The sequence below is a fragment of the Cucurbita moschata genome, unplaced genomic scaffold (genome assembly GCF_002738365.1).
Source record: "Cucurbita moschata cultivar Rifu unplaced genomic scaffold, Cmos_1.0 Cmo_Scf00018, whole genome shotgun sequence".
In the NCBI taxonomy this organism is placed as follows: Eukaryota; Viridiplantae; Streptophyta; class Magnoliopsida; order Cucurbitales; family Cucurbitaceae; genus Cucurbita; species Cucurbita moschata.
This window is the reverse complement of record NW_019268534.1, coordinates 3335265-3360367: the sequence shown is the minus strand read 5'-3', so window position 1 is coordinate 3360367 and position 25103 is coordinate 3335265. Positions and strand designations below refer to the sequence as shown.

Below are 25103 nucleotides of genomic sequence, written 5' to 3'. Positions count from 1 at the left end.
TTTTCGGTTGGGCTTTGCCAATACCCGGCGGGCCAGTTATTAATATGGGCTTAATTATCCAATTGTGGAATTGGGTTGGGCTTTTTCGGTTGGGCCTTGCCAAATCACGGCGTCGGCCCAGTTCATAATCCGGGCCGAATTAGCAAATTGTGGAATTGGGCTGGACTTTTTATGTTGGGCTTTATCAAATTCCCAGGGTCGGCCCAGCTATTAATCTGGGCCAAATTAGCAAATTGTGGAATTGGGCTAGACTTTTTCGGTTGGGCTTTGCCAAATTCCCGGCGGCGGCCCGTTATTAATCTGGACCGAATTAGTTAATTGTGGAATTAGGCTGGACTTTTTCTGTTGGGCTTTTCCAAATCCCGACCGAAGTAGCAAATTGGAATTGGGCTGGACCTTTTCGGTTCGGCTTTGCCAATACCCGGCGTTGGCCCAGTTATGAATATGGGCCGAATGAGCCAATTGTTGAATTGGGCTGGAGCTTTTCGGTTGGGCCTCGAAAAATCCCCGGCGTCGGCCCAATTATGAATATGGCCGAATGAGCCCATTGTTGAATTGGGCTGGACCTTTTCGGTTGGACATTGAAAAATCTCCTGCGTCGGCCCAGTTATTAATATGGGCCGAATAAGCGATTGTTGAATTGGGCTGGACTTTTCGGCTGGACCTTGAAAAATCCCCGGCGTCGGCCCAGTTATTAATATGGGTCGAACGAGCCAATTGTTGAATTGGGCTGGATTTTTTCGGTTGGACCTTGAAAAATCCCCGGCGTCGGCCCAGTTATTAATATGGGCCGAATGAGCCAATTGTTGTATTGGGTTGGACCTTTTCGGTTGGGCTTTTCCAAATCCCGGCGTTGGCCCTGTTATTAATCTGGGCCGAATGAGCAAATTGTGGAATTGGACTGGACCTTTTATGTTGGGCTTTTCCAAATCCCGGAGTCGGCCCAGTTATTAATCTGGGCCGAATTAGCGAATTGGAATTGGGCTGGACTTTTTATTTGGGCTTTGCCAAATCCCCGGCGTTGGCCCAGTTATTAACCTGGGCCGAATTCGCAAACCGTGGAATTGGCCTGGACTTTTTCATATCATGCAGCTACAGAGTTTCGTCTGTGATTCTTTTCCGGCTGGCTTCAGAGTAGTTTATCTCGATCCACTAGCATATCACCGGCGACGGTCAATCGATCTAGTTCGCGACTTGGCGGTCCGTATGATTCAAATGAAAATTTCTATATCGAGCTTTCAGGAATTTCCACAATGAGTGCAGGTACTCTACGAATCCCGATGGTTACAAACATAAGCATGTTTTCCTTTTTCTTTTCTTTTTTGGTTGAACTTATGTTAATTGCGAGGAGAGGATTCGAGTGGTTGAGGGAGTAGGATCTCGATTTTTGCTGTTAAATTCATAAGGTTCGGGTAAGTGACCGATTGTTCAAAGAGTTCGTGTTTTAGCCTTTTTTGGACCTCAAACTCCTTTTGGAAAATGAAAAGATTTGCAGAATTTCACTTCTAAATAAGGAGTTTCTATCAATTGATTGAATCCTATGAATGGTTCCTCAGCAATTTGTGTGATGGGGAGCTTGCTATTGCATCCTTTTAATTCCGGTGTGTTCTACCTATCAGATGGGTGGAACTTTGAACATTAAAACTTCGAAGTTAGGTGGGTTGATGGTGGTGTTTTACATGTCTATTAATAGAGCATATTCTTCAATGTAGAATGACTTGAATTACTTGATGACTATGGAGAATGCATTGAAAAAGAAGATATGGGGCTCTGAATAATTTCGATTTAGTTCTTGTTTCTTAGTATAGCTTCGTATCTCAGGCAGTGATTGCCATCATTTGCATCTAATATCTTACTGTAAGTTTTATGATCTGCAAAGGAACAAAGAGCTGGTTAAAATTGATTCTTACGTGCACATTACGTTTAGCTTTGTGAGTGATATGCATATTACTTGGAACGAGTGAACCCGGAAAAACTAGTTAGCTTATCTTTGCGATATTCTTTCTTCTTTGAGTTTTAATGGATAGAATGGAGGTTGGTTGCCTAAGATAGACAATTGATATGGTAGAAGTTGAATTGAATTGTAAAGCAATCAATTAGAATGTGGTTTGGATTGTGTTTTACAATATATGAATCCTGAGAACCATTTCTTATACTGAAAATGGGGTTGACACTTTTGTTGAGGATATCGAATGACACTTTTTGTTGAGGATTATTAAGAGTAGTCCCACGTTGGCTAATTAAGAGGAAGATCATGAGTTTATAAGTAAAGAACACTATCTCCATTGGTATGAGGCCTTTTGGGAAACCAAAAGTAAAACCACGAGAGTTTATGCTCAAAGTGGACAATATCATACCATTATGAAGATTTGTGATTCCTAACAACTTTTATTGATTATTCTATTACCTCACGCAATATAAATATGGTGAAGCATCCAACTCATTAGAGCCTGTGATGACTTTGTTGAGGCTCGAACAGGAATGTCTGGCCATAAAAGAGACAAGGATGGCTGCTTAGTACCAATAAATTTGCGTTCGGGGGGAGGGACTTTACCAAGAAAAGTCATAGTTAAAAGCTTAGAATGCTTTGGTGGTGCAAAAGAAGAGAACCGGTTTATATTTGCTTAAAAAGAACGGCACATAGAATGGTATGGTTTCTTTTTCAGCTAATTTGATTTCGTGAGATCTTTAGTGATCCTTTGCAGGTGGTTCATTTGGAGGGAATAGAGGATTGAGACCGGTACCCCCAGAGAAAGGAGTCTTCCCTTTGGATCATATGCACCTCTGCGACCAAGTATTTCCTTTTTGGAAAAAATTTTGAAGGAATCTTTGTGTTCATTTCTTGCTTTATGATGCATGGGCTTTATTGCAGGAGAAGAAAGAATACCTGAATTGTCTTAAAACCTCTGGTCACCAATCCGAAAAATGCAGGCACTTATCGAAAAAATACCTTGAATGTCGTATGGAAAAGTAAGATTCTTGACTTTTTATATCATCTTTTGTATAACAAAAGTAGCTTTGCTTTCTTATTTAAGATTCATAAACTTTTTGTTTGCGAGAACCTGGGTTGTTTATTATAATCGTATTAGTCATCCTTCACGGTGGTGCATGGTCAAGTATTTAAAAGTTTTTATCTTTTCAAAATAAATTATGCTAATAGTCCCTAGTAAAGGAATTAGGGTGGCCATCATATACACAAAAATCAAGCTTTTCAGAGGCCTGCAGTTTCTAGAGCGTCAGCTGACCAAATTCCTAACTAAAAATGCCAACTTTCCCTTCTTTCTCTAGCTCGGTTATGTACCTACTAACTTCATGTGCCCTGAAAACTTGGAATGGACCTTTCCTTTCTTTTCTAACCAATTCTACACCCTCCCTCGCTTTATAGTCCCTCAGGGTAAGTTAAACGGATTTAGGAAATTGCAAATGCTTTAGAACCAGTTGAAGTAAATATTATGCCCATTGATTTCGGTTTATGATTTCAGTTTGAACTTGGGATACATTTCTTTTATGATTTCGGTTTGAACTTCGGATACATTTGTCAAGTGCAAATGAGAAGGTAACTGGATTGGAATCAAGCTAATTCGACCTTTACTTACTTTCTCGTCTATGATGGCTCTCTTCTTCCTCTTTGAGTTACAGTTCCACAATGTTTCATTTCTTTTCCTTCACTGCCACCTGAATTATTTTGAGTTACAATAATTGATTCTCAGAAAATTTGCACCGCTTTGTTTTGACTCCTAATCAAATGCTATGCAAATTGGTGGATTTGTTTCAACTTTATTTTAAGTAGCTCAGCTGAATGAGTATTTCACGTCATTTCATTGGATTCTTGCAGGAATTTAATGGCAAAACAAGACATGACGGAACTGGGATTTGGGACTTCGAGCCAGGCCAGTCTCTCTGGTGATAAATTGGAATAAGTCTAAAATTGTTCGGCCACAGAACCGTTTACTCACTCGTTCAAGTTATATCATCAACCAACCCTTCTATAACACGCTTTGAAGAAAGGAAATGTGTTTTTCCTTAATGTATTGTCTTTCATAACAGTGCCTCTTTAACTCCTTGCGTACATCTCATATGTTCTTATCAATTTTTCAATATTGAGAGCAACTTTTCAACAGTTTTTTCAATTTGATTAGTGAACAAAGTTGCAGGTGGTTGCGTTTCAACTATATTTGGCGCATTCCATGAGCAAAAACAGCGACTTGAATTACAAATAAATATTGATCTTCAAAACACTGGATCAGGAAAACTAAATGTTACCTCCTAACTGTCTTAAGCCTCCAAAGTGACAATATCATCAGATTCGTCTACCATCATCTCATTTCTGAAAAGGAGTTTCAAGTAGGGAAGAACCTTAGGTAGTACTAACAAATCTGCAACATTAACACTCATCAAGTCAAATGCAATGCAGGTTTTGTGCATGTGTCTCTCTTCGATCACTGGAATTTTAGGGTATCTTTGACTGAAGTGTGTAAGGACAATTCGATACGCTCCGGCCGAGTTCCCGATGTCTACAGCTTCTGAAGTTGTGCTGTGGTTTTTAGCCACGGCCTCATCCATCAAGCTGTCCTCAAAAGTGGCCTGTAACAAGACCATAAAAACTTGTTATAAGGTGTTATTCCGTCCATTTACCATGTTCTTGCAGAAAGATTTGATGACAGCATCATATATCTGCTAGAATGAGGATGGAAAAGGAACAAATAGAAAGTAATTACTGTAAATATAGCAAAATTTCAATGCAGGTGTTCTAAAACTTGCCTCGTGTATAAGAACCGTCGCACCACGAGATGCTTCCATCAGCTCGGGACAGGGCCGAGTGTCACCTGAGTAAACAATCTTCCACCCAGGAATCACTTTTCCATCTAAGTTAACCCTTTCAGCCGCCTTTAAGATTACACCATAAGACTGTGGACAGTGCACAACTGGGAAGCTGATTAAAGCTTCCAGACCAGCTTCATTCAGAACTTTATTCATGTATTTAAGAAGTGGCATGGCTGCATTGATATCAATTGGACTACTAGGACCCTTCCGGTAGCTCTGCATGCGAGATCCCCTAACGAATAAACTCGACACGGGTTTCTTGGCTCCATCTATGTTGTTTCCGTCTGTGGAACTGATGGGACCTTCTAAGGATGAATTATCAATTTCTGTTGCAACTTTCTGAAAAGCTTCCAATGAAGCTTGTGTTGTGTACTTACAATCAAGGAACTGCATATCTAAATCTTCTAATATTTGGTATGCATCCAAATATCTCTTGAGCTGTCTTGGCCCGATTACTAGTACAGGTTCGTGGGGAACTTCCCGCAACAGATCCCTCCGTAAAGCTAGTATTCGGGTCAGTCCTGTGTGATGATCTGCATGGATGTGAGAAATCCAAATACATCTTAGGCCCCTCACAGCAGCATCAGCACCCTCAATTCCATATCTGTAAATTAATTTGTAACAATGGCTACATGTTAGTCGAACAGAAATTGAATTACGTGAAACGAACCTGAAGAAAGCGCAACGACAATTACCTTCTTTTAAGCTGACCCAACGTTCCTTCACCGCAATCTAGTAGCATGCTTCCTTTCGAGAAAAGATTAATGTAAATAGAACTGACATTTCTGTACTTAGATGGCTGGGACGACCCTGTACCAAGAAGAACAATTTCCAAGTCATCTCTCCTAATATTTTCCAGACAACTTGGAACATTATTCTCATTGAGCCATGGCTCTTCAACCATTGCATGGCTATCTTCAACATGAATTTTCACATCTGTTCCAGCAGAACCACTCCAAAGCTGACTAACATGATGAACAGCATCCAAAATTTCTGGTATGTCAGAATGCAGCCCATTAATAACCTCTGACAGAGATTCCTGACTAGGAATACTAGATCGATCGAATCCAAGTTGCGCATAGGGGCGCAAAGTAAACTGTTTCACAATCAACATTAATGTTAAAGAAGTCGTATGACTAAGCCGAAAATCTTATCGTCCAACATTCAGACACACAGCACACCAGAATCACTATGCATAACGAGTTGATGAAGGACAAGAAAAAAGGGATAGCGGCGCAAAGTAAACTGTTTCACAATCAACATTAATGTTAAAGAAGTTGTATCACTAAGTCGAAAATCTTGTCATCCAACATTCAGACACACAGCACACCAGAATCACCATGCATAAAGAGTGGATGAAGGACAAGAAACAAAGGATAAGTCAATGGACGGCAAGCATATCTTATATGTCAACCTAAAGAACAACTGTGGTTTCTTATCAAATTGTCATTTTACCACTTAACAGACCTTCTGAATTGTCGATGCATATTATGAATATGCTAACAAACACCCAATGAAAAAAATCTCTTCACTGGTCTACTAACTTTATGTAATATATAGTGTTTCGTTCTACTACTGCTACAGTGTCAGTGTTGATGGGACCTTGACTACAAGCACACATGTTTAATCTGGCTCCAAGTGTAAAAGTTACAATGATTTCATAGAGTTAAAAATAACCAAAAAAATCAACAGCAGTTTCACAAATGTATGCTAATCTTCAGTCAATAGTAAACACAACACACTTAGTCAATCCATCGTCTCATACCTTAAGAAGATTTTCAGCTAATGTGCTTTTGTAATGATCTGAAACTTCGATCTGGTGAAGGAAGGTCAATGGCGAAGTTAGTTTACAGCTAGAGAAACTCTAAAACCACCAAAAACATTGTGACAAACCTCAGTTGAAGCACAGGAATCTGATCCTGGTAAAGTAAGCTGCTGAGGGGACCAAAAGCCTGGGGCCGGAAATAACTGAGGGCACAAATGATTAAGCCTTGCAGCAATTTTTGCACTGGATTTTAGAATTGGAATCGAAACGTTCTTCCTGCAGAAAAATCATGTGAAACTGGGAAATTTCTACATCTGCAAGCAAGAGCTGCAGACACATGTTAGGAGAAAAGAGACTCACCTATCGTGCCCGGCCATGATGTGCTGGGATGACCCAAATCTTTTCACCCATTTCTGGTAATTAGGACTACCAAGGATGGATGTAGGACTTAGATGAATAACACATGTTACCACCTTGCCAGTTTCAGTCTGATCGCTCAAGTCTTCATAATAAGTTTTCAGAGATTGCAAGGACATTAACTCTAACACATGAGCTTCTGTTGGACAATCAACAAGTAACACAACTGGACCAGGAACTGAAGGGCCAAGGACATCACTTGGATGAACCTAAGCCAATTGAAACCAATGGATTAATACACAGCATTTGATACGTTATAGCAGTAAAGGGGCATAGCTACTAATCCTACCATGATCTTTTGGCGATCTGACATCACTGAATTTCCAAGTTGTAATTCGCGATATTTTGGCCCGGGTTTAAGACCAAAAGAAGCCGCTTTTGATGGATCAAACTTCCCCTTAATTTCAGGAAGTTCACATACATACACTACAGACATGTCACCTGGCTTTACTGCAGATGAAGATTTGCTTGTTGAACTTCTAGCTTCAGAATCATGGTTTCTTCTCTCTTCTTGACTCCTGTTCGATTGGCCCATGTCATCCTCATTGAAGGGCTGGAACCCTCTATTTGAACTTGGATGTACCAAAATTGCTGATATCTTGACCACCTCATCATCAACAAGGACAATGGGATCACAAAACTTACTCAATTCATGGGTTGCATCTACGTCAGAACTAAGTGCAGGTCCAAAGCTCCGTGTGTGAACCATGGCAGCATTTGGTATGAAAGATTTCATTGCATCGACTAAATACTTCAAATCAGAAGGACCCCAGACATTGACCTTCATATGAATAGCAACTACAGTATAAGTTAGAACAAACAAAACAGTTTGTTCATCTAAAAATATTTAGACTAGAATATTTTGATAGTGTATTAAGTAAATCTTATACTCACAGACATTCCGGCTTCTCCAATGCCAGCTAGAGTCAGCAGCAATCCTGCAAGTTAAATTATAAAGCTTAGGCTGTCTAACTCATATATGCAAGGAATGGAAATGTCTCAAATTCAAACTTAGTAATGTGAACTTCAATAGTAAATAATCCAATAGAATCACAAGAGCTATTCGAAAAAAGTCCGACATCATAACCATATCCAATCAACCAAGAGAGCGTACCAGGAAGTCCACCAGCAGTCTCTGAACAGACGCGGGAAAGGAATATGTGATCTATCTAGAGGAAGAGCAGATAAATTACCAAGGTTTAGAATCAGTTAAAGAAGAGTAAACCTGAAATTCAAGAGAAAGGATAAACTTTTTAGAATAGAATACCTTCGATAACTTAATCTTATGTTCCGTGCAGAATCGTTGCAACCCCTATAGTGTCAATGACATAAAATGTTTTAACAGTTCAACAGGAAGTCTCAAAATACATAGTACCCAATAATGTAAAATGAATAACCATAAAACTATAACTATTTAGCTGACATTGACAGGAAGAGGTAGGAATCAACTTTTTTAGGTCTATCTTCAAAATCAGCCTAACCTTCGGTTCCCGTAACCAAGTTTTTCTTTCTCACTCACGACTTTCACAAGTCCCCCCGTTATGTACTTTCTTTTTCTTCATCGTGAGGCAAAGGGCGCCTTCTACTTCTACTTCTAACTAAAGGTGAACACCCAGCATTGCAAGAAAATAGAGAGAAAGGGCGAAGTCAGGCTGAGGGAGCAGAAGAAAGGGTACCCAATGGAGTCAAATACAAACGTAATGTAAGCGTGACTACTGTAACTTTGATGAGAATAATCTCATGAACATCATTCAAATCGTTTAACGATCAGGAAAAACTAAAGAAGGCAGTGAAGGAGTTCATTGTTTAGCAGATGTGACAAGTTTGAAGTTAGAACACGGTACGAAACGCATCAGTTCTCTGAAAAAATACGAAGAAAACTATAGCATGTGCCTATTGGGTAGAGAAATTAACAGACCCTACTAGTTACCTCTCCAGCATTAAAAATAAATCTCTGTTTATCGAAGAAAAGCAAGACCGAAGGCGACGTATCTTGAGTGTCCATTCCAGTTCCTAGTATCTACACAAAAATAAGGTATCAAATAAGATTCAAATGGAACTTCAATGAACTGTTAAAATGAAACCCAATTCAAAAACCAAAACCGAACTAAAAAGAAAAACAAAAAGCAAACCAAATTCAACCTGGACATAAGCAATCGTATTAACCGGGTTCAACCTCCTAACTTTAAGCTGGAGATTCTTCTTGGCCAAATCACCTTTATCTCTGCCCTCGGCCCTCCTCTTGTTAAACCCAAAAGACGCAGCCTCAGTCTCCTCCATAGCCACCGATTTCTCTTTACCTTTGCTCTCTCTCAAACTACTATTGTTTCTCCGATTGAAACTTTGCGAAGGGGGGGCACCGCTGCGGCGGCGTCTTGGGGAGGAAGCGGCGAGAACGGTGAAGATAGAACGGGATTTGGGAGAGCAGAAGGAAGGGAATTTTGAAGGAGAGAGAGCGGGGAAAGAAGAGAGGAAGAGGAAGCGAAGAGTTGAAAGGTGCGGCAATGGCATTGTGTAATCTCAGGGCCTTATTTACAGGGTGTGATTCATTGAGAGAGGTTTAAGCAGGATTCTAGGAGAAGGGAGGAGAGATATGTACGGATCCGTTGGCCCCATTATCCACACCATGTAAAGGCCCACTAATTAGGGTTTTAGGTCATTCTTAAAGCCCCCTAATTTTAATTATCTCATCTTAAACTTCTTTTTTTTTTTTTTTAAGCTAATATTATAATTCGACTAAAGGTTGTATAGTTGCTTAATATATGAGTTATGATGTGTTGTGGAACATGTGTTTATAACATATGATAGTATTTCGTAATTAACGCCATAACCATCTTCGTGGTGATACTAATTGGTGGTGACTGCATGTTGATCATTCACGATCACGACCATAGTCACCTTTAGATTGTGACAACTAATTGGTATTTATAATCAACTACCATAGCCACCTTCAAGTGGTGATAACTAATCATTTGTGGTTGGACGTTGGTTCTTTGCAATCACCACCATATCCACCTTTAGGTGCTTTGAGGTTAATCGCACATTTGTTGTTCATAATTATTACTATGGTCACTATTGGGTGATGTAAAACGTATTTGTGGAAAAGTTACCTATAGTATGTAAGAGTTAGCTATCCATTAAGGTCTCTTGATCTCATTTGATCAGTCGTACACTAGAAACATTAGAAACATAACGGTGTGGATTCCAATATTGAGTTGTATTTGCCTCATGTGAGTTTCCCAATTTCGATGAAGACGAGGATGATGATTTGACGTTCTTCGAAATTTTTGTTAAATTAATAAAAATACTCAAAACTTTGTCAGAAAAGAAGTATTGAAGAAGAACCAAGTTGAAATAACTACATGGCTAAATTCTACAAAGAGAAGAGATCCTAATAACTTGAAGATTCTGGTTGGAGCTTAGTTTACAGGTAATGATCACTCAACTTGCATTTGTTCATCAGGGAAAGGAATGGAAGCGCAGCAATGGTAGTATCCGTTTTCATCAAATGCAAATCTTTGAGAGAGATGAGCTTCACGGATATGATACACACCCCACTCCTCTGACCCATACTGCTTGAAAATTTCACGAGTGTCGAACGAATCGAACTTCTTTTTCCTTTTATTTCTGAAGCATCGCGGTGTCGTAACGACAGAGAGAAATCAAACAATTCAGGATTCTAAACATAGATTTGCACATGGAAGGAACCAGAGAGAAGAGTTGAATGAAATGGTGTACCTTTTCCTATGTCTTGCATTCATAACAGTAGCGTGCAACTGAATATTGAGAATGAGGAAAAAAGAACTCTTGTAAGTATAGGTACATCAGAAGATCACATTGTTGGATGAAATTAAATCGGAAAGTAACGAACAAAACATTTTGATATTTGAATTTTGACTTGGAATGAAGAGGATTAGAAGTTGTTAGCGTACCTTTAACTTCTGTTTTGCATCTTTCTCCAGAACAAGTCCAGCTTCATCAAATGCATCGATAATGACTTCTAAAAACGCTCAAGAAACTCAAAGGTAAATTTCTTTTAATTACTTTTAAGAACTGGAACGAAAAGGAATCAGCAGGAATCATTTTCATAACATAAGATAATCTTTTAGATGAAACTATAAAATGGATACGACAAGCACGTAACAGTCTTCCTTCATCGTCAATTTCTTCCACGGGAGCATAGAGAACACGAGCTTTGGCCAAAGAACCTCTCATGCAATCCTGATATGACACAATCATTATTGGGAGTCAAATATTTGGAACTTCCATACTGTAGAAACACAATTTTCCTTAGAGGGGTGGTGCTTTGATGGACAGTCAGCTACGTTGATACAATGAAAAAATGCAAGTCGCCTAGAACATTTCTTAATGAAGAAACTAGTGTAATATTTAAATATTACAATTAGGTGACACCAAGGAGATTTGAGTTCAAAACTACAAGCCTTGTACACTTAAAGGATTACATCCAGGTCTTGCTTAGACATCAATACTACACGTTATCAACTAAACTTCAGGAAACTTTCAAAAGACGCATACAGATTAGTTTGCCAAAATAATGCAAAGTATGGAGATAAATTATTAATTTTCATCCTTAAAAACACCACTTTATATAGTAAATTGTTGCTACAAGATTCTAACCAAAATAGAGATATTTCTAATCAGTTTGAAATATGAATTGATCCTGAGTAGACGGCAGTTATGATTGAACTGGTACTTACAAGGGAAGCGCTGTCTTTCAATAATCAAAAAACAGTCACAAAAGATTTGATGCTTGAATTGAAGAGAACTCACCAATCCCTTGAGCTTAATTAGTACTGGCCTATTATCCAATGCATCCATTATTTTAGTGGAGATACCCTGAAAGAAAAGATGTGTCATCACATATATGCTGCACAAATGTCTAGCTAGTAAGTATAAATATCCAGCTAGTAAGTTTAATCACCCTCAAAACTTCAGAAGCAGCATCTACCCGCTCCTTGTTCCACAACTTCAACATAAGTACCGTCAGGTGAAATGTTTTAGGTTTTATAAATACTGATTTGTCAATTCCCAAGTCTGTCAAGAGCAATGTAAATCAGAAAAGTTCTTAGAAGAAAAATGAGATTAGCACTTTCCTAAAAACTTAAAAAAGAAGAAAAAAGAAACCAAAACAAAACATACAGTTGACAATGTGTTAAACACAAGAGGTGAGTTGACATCTGCAAGCCAGGATCTCTTTACGGAATAATAGATTCGATGGAGAAAGAATGAATGAAGATGGAAATATACTTTCACTGTCATGTTAAAATATTGGGCAGTTCCTATAGATCTATGTGAAATACAAGTTCTTGGACCTTTACTATGTTCAGTAGTTATCATACCAGATGGTGTAGAAGTCTTTGAAGCTTTAGGAGGATAACTGACGACAGGTATATTTATGTTCACTTTAACATGCTCCTCTTTATCATCCACTTTAAGTTCAACTGCAACGTCTGGTTCTTTAACAGTATCGTGAACCTCAACTTCATTGTCTGTATTATCTTCATTAGTATCGCTGTCCTCCGCCTCATCTAAACAAGACTCAGAACTTCCTAGTATAGAGTTCTGGAAATTAATAAGCTTCTCGACTAATTCAGGGTGTATAGCCAGAGGGAGGGACACAAAATGCGAGTAATCAAGACTCGGGCTTTTAATTGCCTGCATTTCAATGTAACAATAAAATGATCAACTGTGCATTCTACAATACTAGTAAAAAGAAGAAAAGGAAAAGTTCGAGAACAATGTCCCAAGATCTGTAGATTCATCAGAACCACAAAAGAAGAAATATTACAGAAAGAAAATGCTTTAAGAAAACAAGAATAAGGGGAAGAAAAAAAAGAAAAAGAAAATGGACTCTCATCGAACCAACACCAGAGCCTCCTGCTGTGAAAATTGCTAATGAATCTTCAGTGGCAGGAAAGTTATTGAAGGCAATTAATTTGTTGGTAATGAACTGTTTGTGCATGCCAAGAGCGTTAATGAGCCTCATGATGTGAAGCATTCCCTCCCTTCGGTGAATGAGAAGACTTTGAAGGTTGCTGATGATGCAGCTTCCGTACTTAATCGCACTTGTAATGGTTAGGCTTTCAAACGGTTTCTTTGGTTTTATTGTGGAAAGAGGAGTTTCCTTGTAACATCAAGTGGAATGCAGAACCTTGTTGTTTCCTCAATGGAACTCTGGTTTTTTCTCAAGAAGATTTTCTTAATTATCTCAAAGATTATTGTTCTTCAGCTCCCTTTCGGATCATCTTTGCCATCAAAATCAGTTTTTTTATGGGTTTATGTAGTCAAAGCTTTTTGGTTATTTGGTTGGAGCGTTTTCTATGATTTTCGGGAGCAATCTTTCTCTTTGGCTGGTTCGATTCAGCTAGTCCTAAAGCTTCTTCACGGTGTTCTTTACCCAATCATTTTATTGGATTCCCTCCTCAAGACATTTGTTTGATTTGGATTGGGTTTATATTTTCTTGGTACTTCTGTTTTGTTTTTACACACTCATTTTTTAAATTTGCGTCTTTTTAGCGTGATTCTCTTTCCATTTTTTCAGTGAAAAGCTTCATCTTTTGGTTAAAAAAAACACCATTAGCATCAACTCATATAAAAAGGTCAGAAAATGAAGTATAAAAATTGGAACACAACTGAGCATAATATATTTTCTAAAACAAACATAAAAGTGGAAAACTTGCCTCGTCAATTATTGATTGTATTTTTTCTGAAGCTTTGGTTACACTATCAACTGAATTACCTTCAATAACTGTAATAATTAATAAAACAGAGTTTATTCAAAAGATCAATATCAGATCTCTATTCAAGATAGAACAATAAAACTATATATATGACAAGATTTTTAATTTAGCCTTGTTGGGACAGAGAAAATTGAACTTTAAAACAACTAAATTGTGCAATTTTTTCAGAAAAGCCATCCACGAGAGAATTAAAAAGCATAGTTTGTATTTTAAAAAAGAAAGCGGAACTAAAAATAAACTAGATGTTATTTTTTGTAATTAAGCTAAATGAAATGTACCAAATTCTGAAACCTTACCAACAAATTCTTCCTTCTTAGATGATGGAATCATAATCTTGACTCCCATCTCTTCTTCAATTTTTTCCTGTGTAGATCCACTGTGGAACAATAGATGGAAAATCAATTGAGAACCCTGACCATAAATTACGACCAAATATTGAGAAATGAAATTTACCCTTTCCCTCTGACAAATCGAATTAGAGAGCTCCCTACCTGCATATTAAACATAAAAAGACTAAATTGAAGAGTAAACTCAAGAAATTGATCTGATGAAGATACTTAGCATATGCTCACTTACATCCAATTTCACTGAAAACTTCTCACCGGAAGGCACAGATTGACCCTCCAAGTTTGTGTCTCCACCCTCATTTGGAAATGCACTTGAACCAACACTTAGGTCAGTCACCACATTAATTTCTTCAGCCACCTCTACGACATTTTGAGCACTAACAGTACTGGTATGAATTTCTTGAACTCGACTTCCATCCTCTGACTCAACTCTATCATTCTTAACCACCAAATCTACATCAAGAACGATTATCACCCACCAAAATTGAGGTTGAAAAAGTAGGTTACTTCAGTTTAAGAAAATTAGGTCCTCTATGTACATAATTAATTCGACCGTCTAATGTGCAGCACCGATCATCATAAAATACTTAATCCAGTTGGGGGATATTCACTATTATACTTAAGATGGACAACAAAACCCCTGCCTTTGCTGTCAACAAAGAACTTAAATTCACTATAGAAGCTCGCTAACTCGTTGGATGTCCCAAAGTTAAGAGCTACGACTAATATGCTTTTGTAATATAAATTCAACCTACCCTCAGAAGGGCTGGCCTGAGTACACACTGGTCTCCATGCTTGAGTGATTGTTTTGCGCTTTTTCTTCTGGTCAGCAACCCTCCGGAATTCTTTTTTACCAGCCATATTCGCATTCAGGCTCCAACCATTATAAGTATACAGTCCCTGACACATTGGAACGGAAGTCAGTTCTAGAACGATATAAGGAGTAGAAGCTATTCCACTACCAGTTTATTAGGAAGAACATCATTTCAATATATGCACATTCCATCACTAGTTGTCTAATCCCGTTAAAACGCCACTCAACGCTAAAACTTGAGCCGATGGGATAAGGTATATCTAATCGTTATTTTTCCATGTTCTCTAACACTCATTCTCACTTGTGAGCCAGTTAGTAAGTGACTATCAATATTAATTGGGAAGTGAATGACAATACAAGAATTTGGACATAACCATCTTTCTTTGATAACATATTAAATCATTACTAAATCCAAAACATAAAATTGATAACTTATGGTATATTCAATCACTACTTTTTTTTCCCATGCTTCGATGAAACAGAAAATCAATACAACTTCAATTAACGGTTAACATAATGATCTCCAGAATGGATTACCGGCTGCTGTGGGACAAATGGACTTGTATATTTCAGGAAGCGTTCGACTCTACAAAAACAGCACAGCAGATAAAACTTAGTTATATAACGAATCGTTCAAAGACTGAACGAAAAGTTTCATCCACTGATCGAGTGTAGATGTTTCTGATTAACTAAAATTTGCAAATATAGTGGATCAACGCTTCCTGTCAATCGATTGAGATTTAACCATTTGATTGAGCAGAGTTCCACTGAATTATAGATTATTTTCTGTTTCAATAGATGAAAATGAAGGCAAAAATCGGGCATTGTTAGACAAGCAGCAAGTTAAGAAATCTGTAGAATTACAAAATTTGAACTGGAGATTAAGGACGGCAAGGATTTCTAGCATGCTTGTAAGACATTTCTCTGAATCCAAACAGAGTTTTTCTGAATCATACCTGAAAAGAGACCTGCAAACTATCATTCGCAACCCCTGCCTTGTCGAACGAAACTACAGAGAGCATTCAGCACAGTGGACGATAAAGGAATTCGCACGCAGCTGGGTACTTTTACATAAATAACCTTCTCTTTTCTTTTTATTTACTTTTTACTTTCTTGGTAATAATTGGACGCATCGGTTTATATTTGAGAAAACCGGAAAGTTTCGGCTTGGCTCGGTTTCTTTAGTTTTTAAAAACCAACAAAAACCGAACCGAAGTTATATATACCCTAAAATGAAAGCCCTATTTCAGTTTCGTTCTTTCGTTCTCTCCCGCTCCCGGTCTCTGCGTCTCCGAGGGGGTAGGTTCTTCGACAATCCCAGCCGGTCGCTCACCGTTAGTCGCAGCAACCGCATACAGCTTCTCCTCGCCGTCGCCGTCGCCGTCGTTCGTAGCATCCACTCAGCATTTAGTTATTGTATGTAGAGACAACTTCTCCTCTGCTTCAGCCGCGTTGATTCTCCATAGGTATGACGTACTGCTTTTACAACTTTACTCAATGTCATAGTTAATACTCACACTGCTCGCCATTGTCTAATAGTCTTCAAGCTTTTTAGTTGTTATATATGACGATTACATTGGATAAGTTCTTCCATCAACCAAATCTTATATCTAATCGCATTGGGGTCAGATAATTGTCGACCTTTTTGTTTTTATTTATGAGTAAATTATTAGAGCATTTTATTTTCTAAATTAGGCTGTAATTGATGGGTAAATGCCTAATTAAAAGGATTTTAGAAAAAAGGAAAGAAAAAAAACTGAACTCAATTGTGGAAAGGTAGTAGGAACATGAGATGAAGCAGATAGATTAAGAAGCCAAAGAATCTTGATGATGAAGATTCTATGCAAGGATGAACTAACAAATCACAGATAGAGAAGGGGATATTGAAAACCAAAGGGTTTAGAAAGAAAGAAAAGAAAAATCTTGGAGCTTGAATTCCGCTCACTTTCCCTTGGAGAAGAGATGAAAACGTAATGGACTGAACAATTCTAACATGTTTAAATGACCATATTAATGTTTTTTTTACCATTTTTTCATCAATTGTACGTGTGGACTAACTTCCATACAAACTTGTTAGCATTGTTCGTATGGAATTTAAGATCTAGATTGTTCCTGTTAAATTCAAAAGGTTCGGGTCAGTGACCTTTTGTTTTAGGAACTCATGTACGTTATCCAGCTAAGATCTCGATTTTTGCTGTTAAATTCATTAGAATGTCGTTTTCAAAATAAACCCAATTTTCATTCAGTACATTTGAATCTTGGGTCTATGTTAAATTCAGGTCTCCTAAATGTTTGTTTTGTTTCTAACAAATGCAAACCAACCCAACTAAATTGGTAAATAGCCCATAAATTATTGATGGATTGTTGATATTTTTCCCCTCCATGCAGTTAGATAAATTGTTTGGAATTTGAAATATAATTTTCCAGATAACCTAAATGTACAATTGTGTATGCAGGAGGATAGAAGTTTTGCCACTTTGTTGTTGATAACTATTTTAGAACATCCACAAGGCTGTCACGATCAGTTGGTGGTTATTGATCATGGATGTAGGAATTGATAACTTTCGGAATGAGAAAGTTCAAAGGTTTGAGGAATTTGTTGACCGTCGCTTGAAACCTGATTTGGTGCATGCAATCGCTGAAAGGTATGCATTTGTTTCAGATTCTCAACTTCATGCATTTTGAAGGATCCCAATGAAGCATTTACTATCTGACAATATATAGAATTTTCATCTAAATTGATGTTACAATTTTCTATCTAGCGATATATATATTGATGATGGACATTAATGTGGACTTTGAGTACTTTGTTGGTTGAATTTTTTTCATTGCTTGGTTTTTAGACAATTTTTAAATTCAGTTTTGATGAAATTTAATTTCATTATTTATTAAAGCTCAAAACTTAAGTAGTAAAATTTCTTATAGAAATATTTATTTTGTACATGTGAAAATGCAAGCATAAAGTACAATGATGAAAATGAAATTTCTCAAAATGTTCTCTTTGTGCCCCATACATTGAATTGATTCCCTGCAAGCAAACAATGTCTAAGATTAGTTATTTCTTTAATTTGGGAGTTTTATAGGATCTTGGGAAGAGGAAAGGAAGAAAAATGATTGTTTGTGAGTATTTTTGAGAACTTGAGAGATGTAAAACTCATTTAACTGTTTTTTCTATATTGTTTGTTGTTTGGCAGGGATAAAGTGTTTGAGCAGCAGAAGGTGTTGTATCCTTTTTAATTCATTTGAAGCCTCCTCAGATTTATGGCTTCACTTCATTCCCAATTATCCGAAATACTTCTGTCGCTTGTGTTTTGTTGCATTGTCGATGGTATTTATGATGTTTAACACTTAACATTTCTTTACCATTAGTTCAGACCTTCGTCGGAACATTGAGAACTTGGAGAAAAATAGTATAACTAATCTCACAACGTTGGTCAATCTTGGCTCTGAAGTCTATGTACAAGGCAATGTGTAAGTTTTTCTTACCGAACTAGATAATGAATCTGGTGGCCCTTCTTTTTTAATTTCCTTTTACCATCTGTTAGCATTTGGGCCACCTCGGGTGCCTGTTATATTTGGTTGTCAGAAAACTTTTAAGGATTTTAATATTCTAGATAGGTGGCAATCATAGAGTTTAGATTCATTTGCTCTAGTGCCCTGTTACTTTATTGCTAGTCCCATTGTATATTAGGTCATCCTTTGGCGGTTAGATTAGATATCAAGCTATTTGGGAGTTATTATGTTTTTCTTATTTTTTATCTTTCAAAAGAATCGAAGGGAACAATAACTCTCATGTAGTTTTAGGTGATAGGACCCTCCTCCCCCCTCTTGAGCGCACTAAAAGCCTAAACAACCACAATATTGCCTATGTTTTCATTTCCCTTATTTATAATCAAATTCCTAATAAGAAACTTTTTAGCTAAATGACTAACCTTAGTATCATAGTAATAATATTTCAAAATGTCAAAATACAAGTTTAGTCTCCGAACTTTAGCTAAATGACCGGTTGTTCTAAATATGGCCCAAAATGGGCTATTCTATGGGTTAACTCACTCTTTAAAAAGGTGATCCTTATCCATTCCAATTAATGGTTAGACTAGGTTGAGTCGGATTGGTTAAACTTTGACTTTGGGCTGAATTTGGTTCGAGCCAAAGCCAAGACCCAACGACTCTCTCGCCCCCATTTAATTTACCTTTCTCAGGCGAATTTACTCGATTATGATTTGCACTTTTACAGGGCAGATACGCGAAGAATATTTGTAGATGTTGGGCTCGGGTTTCATGTGGAGTTCACATGGTCTGAAGCTTTAAAGTTCATTTCTCTCAAAGAAGAAAGGTTAGCCAGGTAAGTGTTTTAATAAGTATTGCTGGTGTGGTTCAGACTAGTGCTTGAACACGCAAGTTTTAGGATCTTATGTTCCTTTAAGGTTTCAAATTTTCGTTTATTTAAGAGCCTCTATATGTTTTTGCTGTAACCACGCAGACAGATAGAAGAATACACTCATTTAATTGCATCAATTAAAGCGCAGATCAAGTTGGTATGCATTTCATACTTCAAAATTTTCCGTTAATCAAATATTCATACTTCTGGGATCCTAAAACTTTCATTCATGCCCCTTTTAAGCTACTTTTTTTTTTTTTTTAATTTTTCATTTGGAAGACAAGTGGGGTTGGTGAGAGGTGTACATACGATTATTTGAACATTTGATTTGCAGGTCTGTGAAGGGATTCGTGAATTATTACAACTTCCAGCAGAGAAGACTGTGGAAGCACATGTATTTTAAGTTCCGTTCCTCATAATTCCTCCTTTTCTGGGAATGAAGATGGTCCTGAAGAATCACTGCTCTGTGTATAAAACCCGTAATTTTTATGCTTTTTGTAAACTTGTTCATCTTTTAGAATTTAAGAAGACAGATGGCTAATGAAAATACTGCGCCACCTTATTGATTGTGCATGCCATCTGACAATGGCAGAGTACACTTTCATGAACTTGAAAAAATTATGAATGGAATTAGATTGCATGTTTATTAAGTGCCCAATTTTGCTTGGTTGACTTGCTATTATTATGCCTTCTAACAATTTTGAAATTGAAATATTATCTTGTGACCATTGTAAAATTTCGTTTTGGTTAATTAATTATTAATTAGTAAAAGAACTGAGCCAAATTAGGTCTTAAAAGTTTACTTCGATTTTAACAGATATTTCCTGGGAGAAGCTATAGCTCTTGAAGAGAACGAGAGACCGACAATAACCTGACTCTTAATCTCAAATTAATTAATTATTTCTTTGCTTTTATTAGCGGATTATAAACTTATAATGTAATGCTCAAAATTAATATAATTTTTATATATATATGATGAATTTGAAATGATTCCATGCTTGACTAAGAGTAATGAAACAGTGGGTGATGAAGGCAAGCAAGAATAGGCCTGAAAGTTCTTCTGTTGCGCATTGTTTGGACAAGGAAAGAACCCAAAGGCAAAGCTAAAAAGCTGAAAAAAAAGAAGGAAAAATAAAAGCTTTACCAATCCCTGTTATTTTATTGGAAGCCATTGCAGAAACTGCTCAGAAACTGCTCAGAAACCTTCCTGTTTCCCCTTTCTTCGCCATGGTTTGTCTGGGAATATTGTTTGGCTGCAACAGCTCTCGCTCCTCAACTGACTATCTTCTGTCAGCTTTACTCCTCATACCCATTCTTTCCTCTCTCCGTCTCCTTTGCTCCTTTCTCACCCGCTTCTTGAAGCGATACCGTCAACGTCGCTACGACCCGAGTCCCGACCCCGCCATCCAACTCCAGCCGCAGATATCAACTCCTCTGCCAGATAACAAGCTTCTTGCCCCTGCTGCACCTGCACATGCTCTTCCTCCTCTTCCTGCTTTCTCGAGATAATAGAGCATGTTTTGTGTCGTTTTCGACGTTAAAAAATGTCGTTCTTGGTGCCCCTTTTGTGCATGATTGTTCAGCTAGTGTTATGCATCGCCGTTTTCGAGCTTAGCTTCGAGGTACTGAAATGAAGATGTTCTTAATGGGGGTATCATTTTAGCAGTAATGTAGAAAGAGAGAAATGGGAGCTGTAAGTGCAAACAAAATCACAGGAGATTCACTCTTTAATTAAGAGGGAGGCAATGATAATTAAAAATCAACACACAGCACATAATTGTCTTTCAAATGTTAGCATTTCATAACATACAACATTAGTTTATAAAATCTCAGGAGATGTTCTGTCCTCTAGGCCTCGCTCGGGACTTCGTCTCGCTAGTTTCGGTTCTTGCACTTCTCTATGGCCCTCGGCGCTGCAATTCAACGAGCAAACACTTCTTCAGATACATATATTTACAAATACGCTATACTCGAGATATTATGCCTCAACTTACCTAGCCCAATTGCTTCAGAACCTTTCATGATTCGGAGTCTTCTACACGAATCAGTGAACATCCTGAGATATCCAACCGAAACGATAAGAAAGAAAGTAAACACAGATAGAGCATGTACATTTTCCAGTTAAGAAAAACAAAACAATTGATTAGAAACGAAGATTTGGATCGATGACGCCTATATTAATCATATTGACAACGCCATACGAACATGTTGTTCAAGCATAGAAAACAACACATGTACTGCTAGGCAAGAGCTCAAATAACATGTTCTACTCATCATTCACGTAATAACTCTACACGCATCGAGTCGACTCTTTGTTTCATAGAAATAAAAATGAACGAAACAAACTAAAGGGAAACGACTTACTCCCAAGGGACGTCACCAACAAGCATCCAATCTCCATCTTTATCTTCATACGTCAACACATACTCAGATCCATGGAGGAAATCCGTCAAATTACTTTCACTCAGACGCTCTTTAGTTGGAAGTCCTTCCGTACCACACTGCCCTGAAGAGCATTAAAACACCAAATAAGCCTTTTCGTAGCGTTAAGTCGATAAAAGAACGAAAACGAGGAACAAAGTTCATAGATTCATGTGGATCAAATCTTTGATGAGAGGAAGGAGGATATACCAATAGTGAAGCAGCTAAACATCTTCTCCAGAGCCAATGATAGTTCAGAGTAGTTACTGCACAGTTTAAGATCAACCTTTCTTAGATATGGAGCACCTTCCATGCTAACTTTCACATACAGGCAACCGGTCAACTCCGATTTCCCCTCGGCTTCATCAGCCTTCTTGGTCGAATTGGTAGAGGTCATCGTGCTCTTCCTGAAGGATCGAATCGGTGGCCATCCCACAACCTGTGCCCTGCGTTTCATAGCTTTTCAGGCTCAGTATTCTCCGAAGTGAAAAGCGGAGAGAAACTTCAAATGCATATTTGTAACAGCCCAACCCCACCGCTAGCCGATATTATCCTCTTCGGGCTTTCCCTTCCGGGCTTCCCTTCAAGGTTTTTAAAACACGTCTACTAGAGAGAGCTTTCCATGCCCTTATAAAAAATGTTTCGTTCCACAGTATTAGACATCAAAACCATATAAAATAAGAGAGAGTCCAATCTCTTCCTATACATCATCCCCACACGAACGCACTTTTCAAGCCTATTCTCTTATCGCCTATCATTCTTGGAGGCATTCATCACGAACATGATTCAGAGCCTATGCCCAACAAGGAGAAGGAAAGTGATAAAGAATCACTACAAGGAAAGTAAGACTCGAATTACCTTGTTGATTGAATATCTCAAGGCAAGAACACTTGTTTCATATTCGAATCATTCCACAAGCAAAATCGAATGATTTAACTATATAGAATTGCACGAGAAAGGTAAGAACCCTTAGCCCTGATGATAAAGAATTCACTCCAAGGGAAATCAAATATCTCGAGGCAAGAACACTTGTTTGAAATTCAAATCACTCCACAAGCAAGATCGATCACGTCAAGCTTGAATGATTCTACATGCAACCTAAACTACGTAGAATTACAAAGAAACTTAGTCATTGGCTAAAGGAAATCGCAAACGCTCGACTCCCAATAGGCCAAGCAGCTCCATGTTCATCATAATCAACCATGATTCTACTTTGAAACCAAGCATAAACTGATCTCAATCTTCCACAACACAGACTAAAACAAGCAGATATAGCTACCCAAAGCATTGTAATGATAGCATTAACAAGAAAAACATCCAACCCAACAGAGAAATTAACACTAAACCCAACAATTATTTCATTCAACTCGGTGAAGAACAGCATATCAAGAGAAGGAACAACAAAATCTTGCTTACTTAGCCAAAGGAGCGCCGCCATTTTCAGAAACCTGAGGCTTCTTCTCCTGAGCAGGCTTAGAAGATGGCTTAACAGGAACCACTTCCTTCACAGCCTTCAAAGAACCACAAGCCTGTGGCGCATTAACATTGCTCGGCGGCATCCCACTTTTGGGCGAGAACAACATGGTCCCTTCGCTTAGTCCATTACTCCCAGAGAAACCCCATTTTAAAGACGACCCATCAATGGCGTCAGAGAAACCCCTCTTAGACCCAGACACAAGATTCTTCAAAATACGAGAAGAACAGAACCCATTACTCTGTTTATCCTCAAAATCATTGCTAAAGAGCGAAATCCCAGTTCCCGATTTCCTCTCAGGCGACTGAAAACCAGGCAATCCGAGCCTTAATTCAGTGTCCTTGAAACTCACAGTAGCGCATTTCTTCTCCTCGTTCGTACCAGGAGGAGAAGAAGACGAAGCAGAAGAAGACGATGAAGAATTCTTCTCGGGGATTCTTTCCATCGAAGAATCCTCCGTTAATCCAATGTAATTATGTTCTAAGCGATTAGACATCAAAAATGACAGAACCAAGTTCTTCAAAATCGCAAGAAACAGAGGCAAAAAAGGAGAGGAGAAGAGACAGAGAAGGGTCTGAATAAGCTCCCAGATTACTGATTTTGTTTACACACAAAAAGAAGTTTCATCGCCCCTTTCTGTGGCAATAGAAACTTACCCTTTTCCCCATTTACAAAATCGAAATGAAAAACACCGCTAAATCGACATTAAAACGCTCTAAAACGCGATTAATCGTACGTTGGGGCCTCATCCTAATGAACAGCGTAAAAGGGGTTTTAGCTAAAGCTGATTAGTTTAAGATTAGGAGTGATTTGTGTAAAGAAATGGTTTGGTTTGGTGTCATTTTTTAGGATATAAGTTGAAGGATAGAACAGTAGGCGTCCACGAGCCATGGGGGAGAGCGAGAGGAAAGGGAGCCAGTCATCGGCTGAAGCTGAAGGAGATTGATTCTCTCAGCTTCAAGACAAAAATTCCATTTTTGTTGATTTTATTATTATTATTATTTTAATTTCTAATTTATATGTATATTCGAATTAAAATTTGAGATTTTATCCTATGGGGACAACCGCAGTCTGCAGCCTGCATCTTTCTTTTATAAGGTGCTGCACAGTTTCTAAAAGAAAATTAAAAAAAAAATAAAAAAAAAAAAAAAAGTATTTTTTTAAAAAGTACTTTTTAGTAATTATAATTGACACGATAATCCGACTAATTTGGACGTATAAAAGTTAGGTTACGTTAGATTTTTTTCTGGGTTAGGTTTAATTTTTTGAAAACTAAAACTTCTGCTTACGACATTCCTAAGATCAGTTGTAACCCCTTGTTTGATAGAGTAGAGGACTCAAAATCTTCGTCTCTCCGATTTGCTATGAAAATAAATAAGGATAATGTGTCGGAAATGGCCCATATAGTTCAGTTGGTAGAGTAAAGGACTGAAAATCTTCTTGTTACCGGTTCAAATCAAATCTGCGCTCAGTTGGTAGAGTAAATGACTGAAAATCTTTAAATTTTTTAAATTATACACATTTTATTTTAAAATTGTTAAGTATTTTGCCGTCCATTCTTTAATCATTTTTAAATAACTCTCATTCAAACACGTTCGTGATTTATTCACGTACTTCTATTTTACTCATGTGATAGGTGACTTGTCTATTAAGATAAACTCAACCCGACAAAAATTATCTTACTTTACGTCTTGTTTCATAACTATTTGATAATCGAGAATCTCTCGTGTTTTTTATATTTTCTTTAATAAATTACATGATTTTTTATTGAATTTCTACATAATAAAAACATTTTTTAATTTAAAATTTTAAAATCTAATTTTTCTTTTTTATTTCCACCCACTTGATTCTCATTAATCTCCCCTTGCCTTTTTTTTTTTTTTTTTTTTTTTTCATAAA

General features: G+C 37.6%; 5 protein-coding genes across 7 annotated transcripts; 2 read left to right on the top strand and 3 right to left on the bottom strand.

Moving 5' to 3' along the window:
- The first annotated feature begins 1078 nt into the window (after positions 1-1078).
- On the top strand, positions 1079-4118 carry LOC111456178 (cytochrome c oxidase assembly protein COX19-like). Of its 2 annotated transcripts, XM_023097965.1 has the most exons (5): positions 1079-1263; positions 2706-2794; positions 2873-2970; positions 3483-3556; positions 3836-3950. In XM_023097965.1, exons 1-4 carry the CDS (start codon positions 1254-1256, stop codon positions 3520-3522), a joined length of 237 nt encoding a protein of 78 aa, XP_022953733.1. In that variant the 5' UTR covers positions 1079-1253; the 3' UTR covers positions 3523-3556; positions 3836-3950. The 2 variants fall into 2 exon arrangements, with proteins under 2 accessions (XP_022953733.1, XP_022953732.1); XM_023097964.1 differs by lacking the exon at positions 3483-3556 and having other exon boundaries at positions 1085-1263; positions 3836-4118.
- Positions 4119-4155: 37 nt separating this feature from the next.
- Positions 4156-9607, bottom strand: LOC111456177 (tRNase Z TRZ3, mitochondrial). Its single transcript, XM_023097963.1, has 12 exons — positions 9149-9607; positions 8937-9026; positions 8274-8318; positions 8121-8175; positions 7901-7944; positions 7296-7787; positions 6950-7215; positions 6718-6865; positions 6590-6640; positions 5520-5920; positions 4762-5428; positions 4156-4584 (listed from the first exon to the last, which is right to left on the bottom strand). Exons 1-12 carry the CDS (start codon positions 9515-9517, stop codon positions 4276-4278), a joined length of 2937 nt encoding a protein of 978 aa, XP_022953731.1. The 5' UTR covers positions 9518-9607; the 3' UTR covers positions 4156-4275.
- A 666-nt stretch (positions 9608-10273) lies between these two features.
- Positions 10274-15978, bottom strand: LOC111456441. 2 transcript variants are annotated; one of them, XM_023098295.1, is made up of 14 exons: positions 15885-15978; positions 15466-15514; positions 14870-15014; positions 14344-14567; positions 14221-14258; positions 14064-14143; positions 13708-13775; positions 12367-12682; positions 11949-12061; positions 11798-11863; positions 11137-11227; positions 10939-11006; positions 10745-10782; positions 10274-10633 (listed from the first exon to the last, which is right to left on the bottom strand). In XM_023098295.1, exons 1-14 carry the CDS (start codon positions 15908-15910, stop codon positions 10444-10446), a joined length of 1512 nt encoding a protein of 503 aa, XP_022954063.1. In that variant the 5' UTR covers positions 15911-15978; the 3' UTR covers positions 10274-10443. The 2 variants fall into 2 exon arrangements, with proteins under 2 accessions (XP_022954063.1, XP_022954065.1); XM_023098297.1 differs by lacking the exon at positions 15466-15514.
- Positions 15979-16181: 203 nt separating this feature from the next.
- Positions 16182-19967, top strand: LOC111456394 (protein UXT homolog). Its single transcript, XM_023098236.1, has 7 exons — positions 16182-16394; positions 17385-17573; positions 18123-18152; positions 18298-18399; positions 19166-19273; positions 19412-19466; positions 19644-19967. Exons 2-7 carry the CDS (start codon positions 17470-17472, stop codon positions 19710-19712), a joined length of 468 nt encoding a protein of 155 aa, XP_022954004.1. The 5' UTR covers positions 16182-16394; positions 17385-17469; the 3' UTR covers positions 19713-19967.
- Positions 19968-21007: 1040 nt separating this feature from the next.
- Positions 21008-24054, bottom strand: LOC111456393 (auxin-responsive protein IAA27-like). The gene is made up of 5 exons (XM_023098235.1): positions 23147-24054; positions 21941-22176; positions 21674-21815; positions 21304-21365; positions 21008-21222 (listed from the first exon to the last, which is right to left on the bottom strand). The coding sequence occupies exons 1-5, from the start codon at positions 23698-23700 to the stop codon at positions 21185-21187; spliced, it is 1032 nt and encodes a 343-aa protein (XP_022954003.1). The 5' UTR covers positions 23701-24054; the 3' UTR covers positions 21008-21184.
- Between the last annotated feature and the right edge of the window lie 1049 nt (positions 24055-25103).

Excerpts from the sequence above, each read along its gene's own strand:
- LOC111456393 (XM_023098235.1), bottom strand. The coding sequence starts at position 23,700 with ATGTCTAATCGCTTAGAACATAATTACATTGGATTAACGGAGGATTCT. Across the intron at positions 22,177-23,146 it reads GGCGGCGCTCCTTTGGCTAA|GGCACAGGTTGTGGGATGGC; the intron begins GTAAGCAAGATT and ends TATGAAACGCAG. Across the intron at positions 21,223-21,303 it reads TTCTGAAGCAATTGGGCTAG|CGCCGAGGGCCATAGAGAAG; the intron begins GTAAGTTGAGGC and ends GTTGAATTGCAG.
- LOC111456441 (XM_023098295.1), bottom strand. The coding sequence starts at position 15,910 with ATGATAGTTTGCAGGTCTCTTTTCAG. Across the intron at positions 13,776-14,063 it reads TAAGAAGGAAGAATTTGTTG|TTATTGAAGGTAATTCAGTT; the intron begins GTAAGGTTTCAG and ends TAATTATTACAG. Across the intron at positions 11,007-11,136 it reads AAGACTGTTACGTGCTTGTC|AAGTCATTATCGATGCATTT; the intron begins GTATCCATTTTA and ends GAGCGTTTTTAG.
- LOC111456177 (XM_023097963.1), bottom strand. The coding sequence starts at position 9,517 with ATGCCATTGCCGCACCTTTCAACTCTTCGCTTCCTCTTCCTCTCTTCT. Across the intron at positions 8,319-8,936 it reads TTATTTTTAATGCTGGAGAG|GGGTTGCAACGATTCTGCAC; the intron begins GTAACTAGTAGG and ends TTGACACTATAG. Across the intron at positions 5,429-5,519 it reads TTGGGTCAGCTTAAAAGAAG|ATATGGAATTGAGGGTGCTG; the intron begins GTAATTGTCGTT and ends ATTAATTTACAG.
- LOC111456178 (XM_023097964.1), top strand. Across the intron at positions 2,795-2,872 it reads ATATGCACCTCTGCGACCAA|GAGAAGAAAGAATACCTGAA; the intron begins GTATTTCCTTTT and ends GCTTTATTGCAG. Across the intron at positions 2,971-3,835 it reads CTTGAATGTCGTATGGAAAA|GAATTTAATGGCAAAACAAG; the intron begins GTAAGATTCTTG and ends GGATTCTTGCAG.
- LOC111456394 (XM_023098236.1), top strand. The coding sequence starts at position 17,470 with ATGGATGTAGGAATTGATAACTTTCGGAATGAGAAAGTTCAAAGGTTT. Across the intron at positions 18,153-18,297 it reads TTTGAGCAGCAGAAGGTGTT|TTCAGACCTTCGTCGGAACA; the intron begins GTATCCTTTTTA and ends CTTTACCATTAG. Across the intron at positions 19,467-19,643 it reads TTAAAGCGCAGATCAAGTTG|GTCTGTGAAGGGATTCGTGA; the intron begins GTATGCATTTCA and ends TTTGATTTGCAG.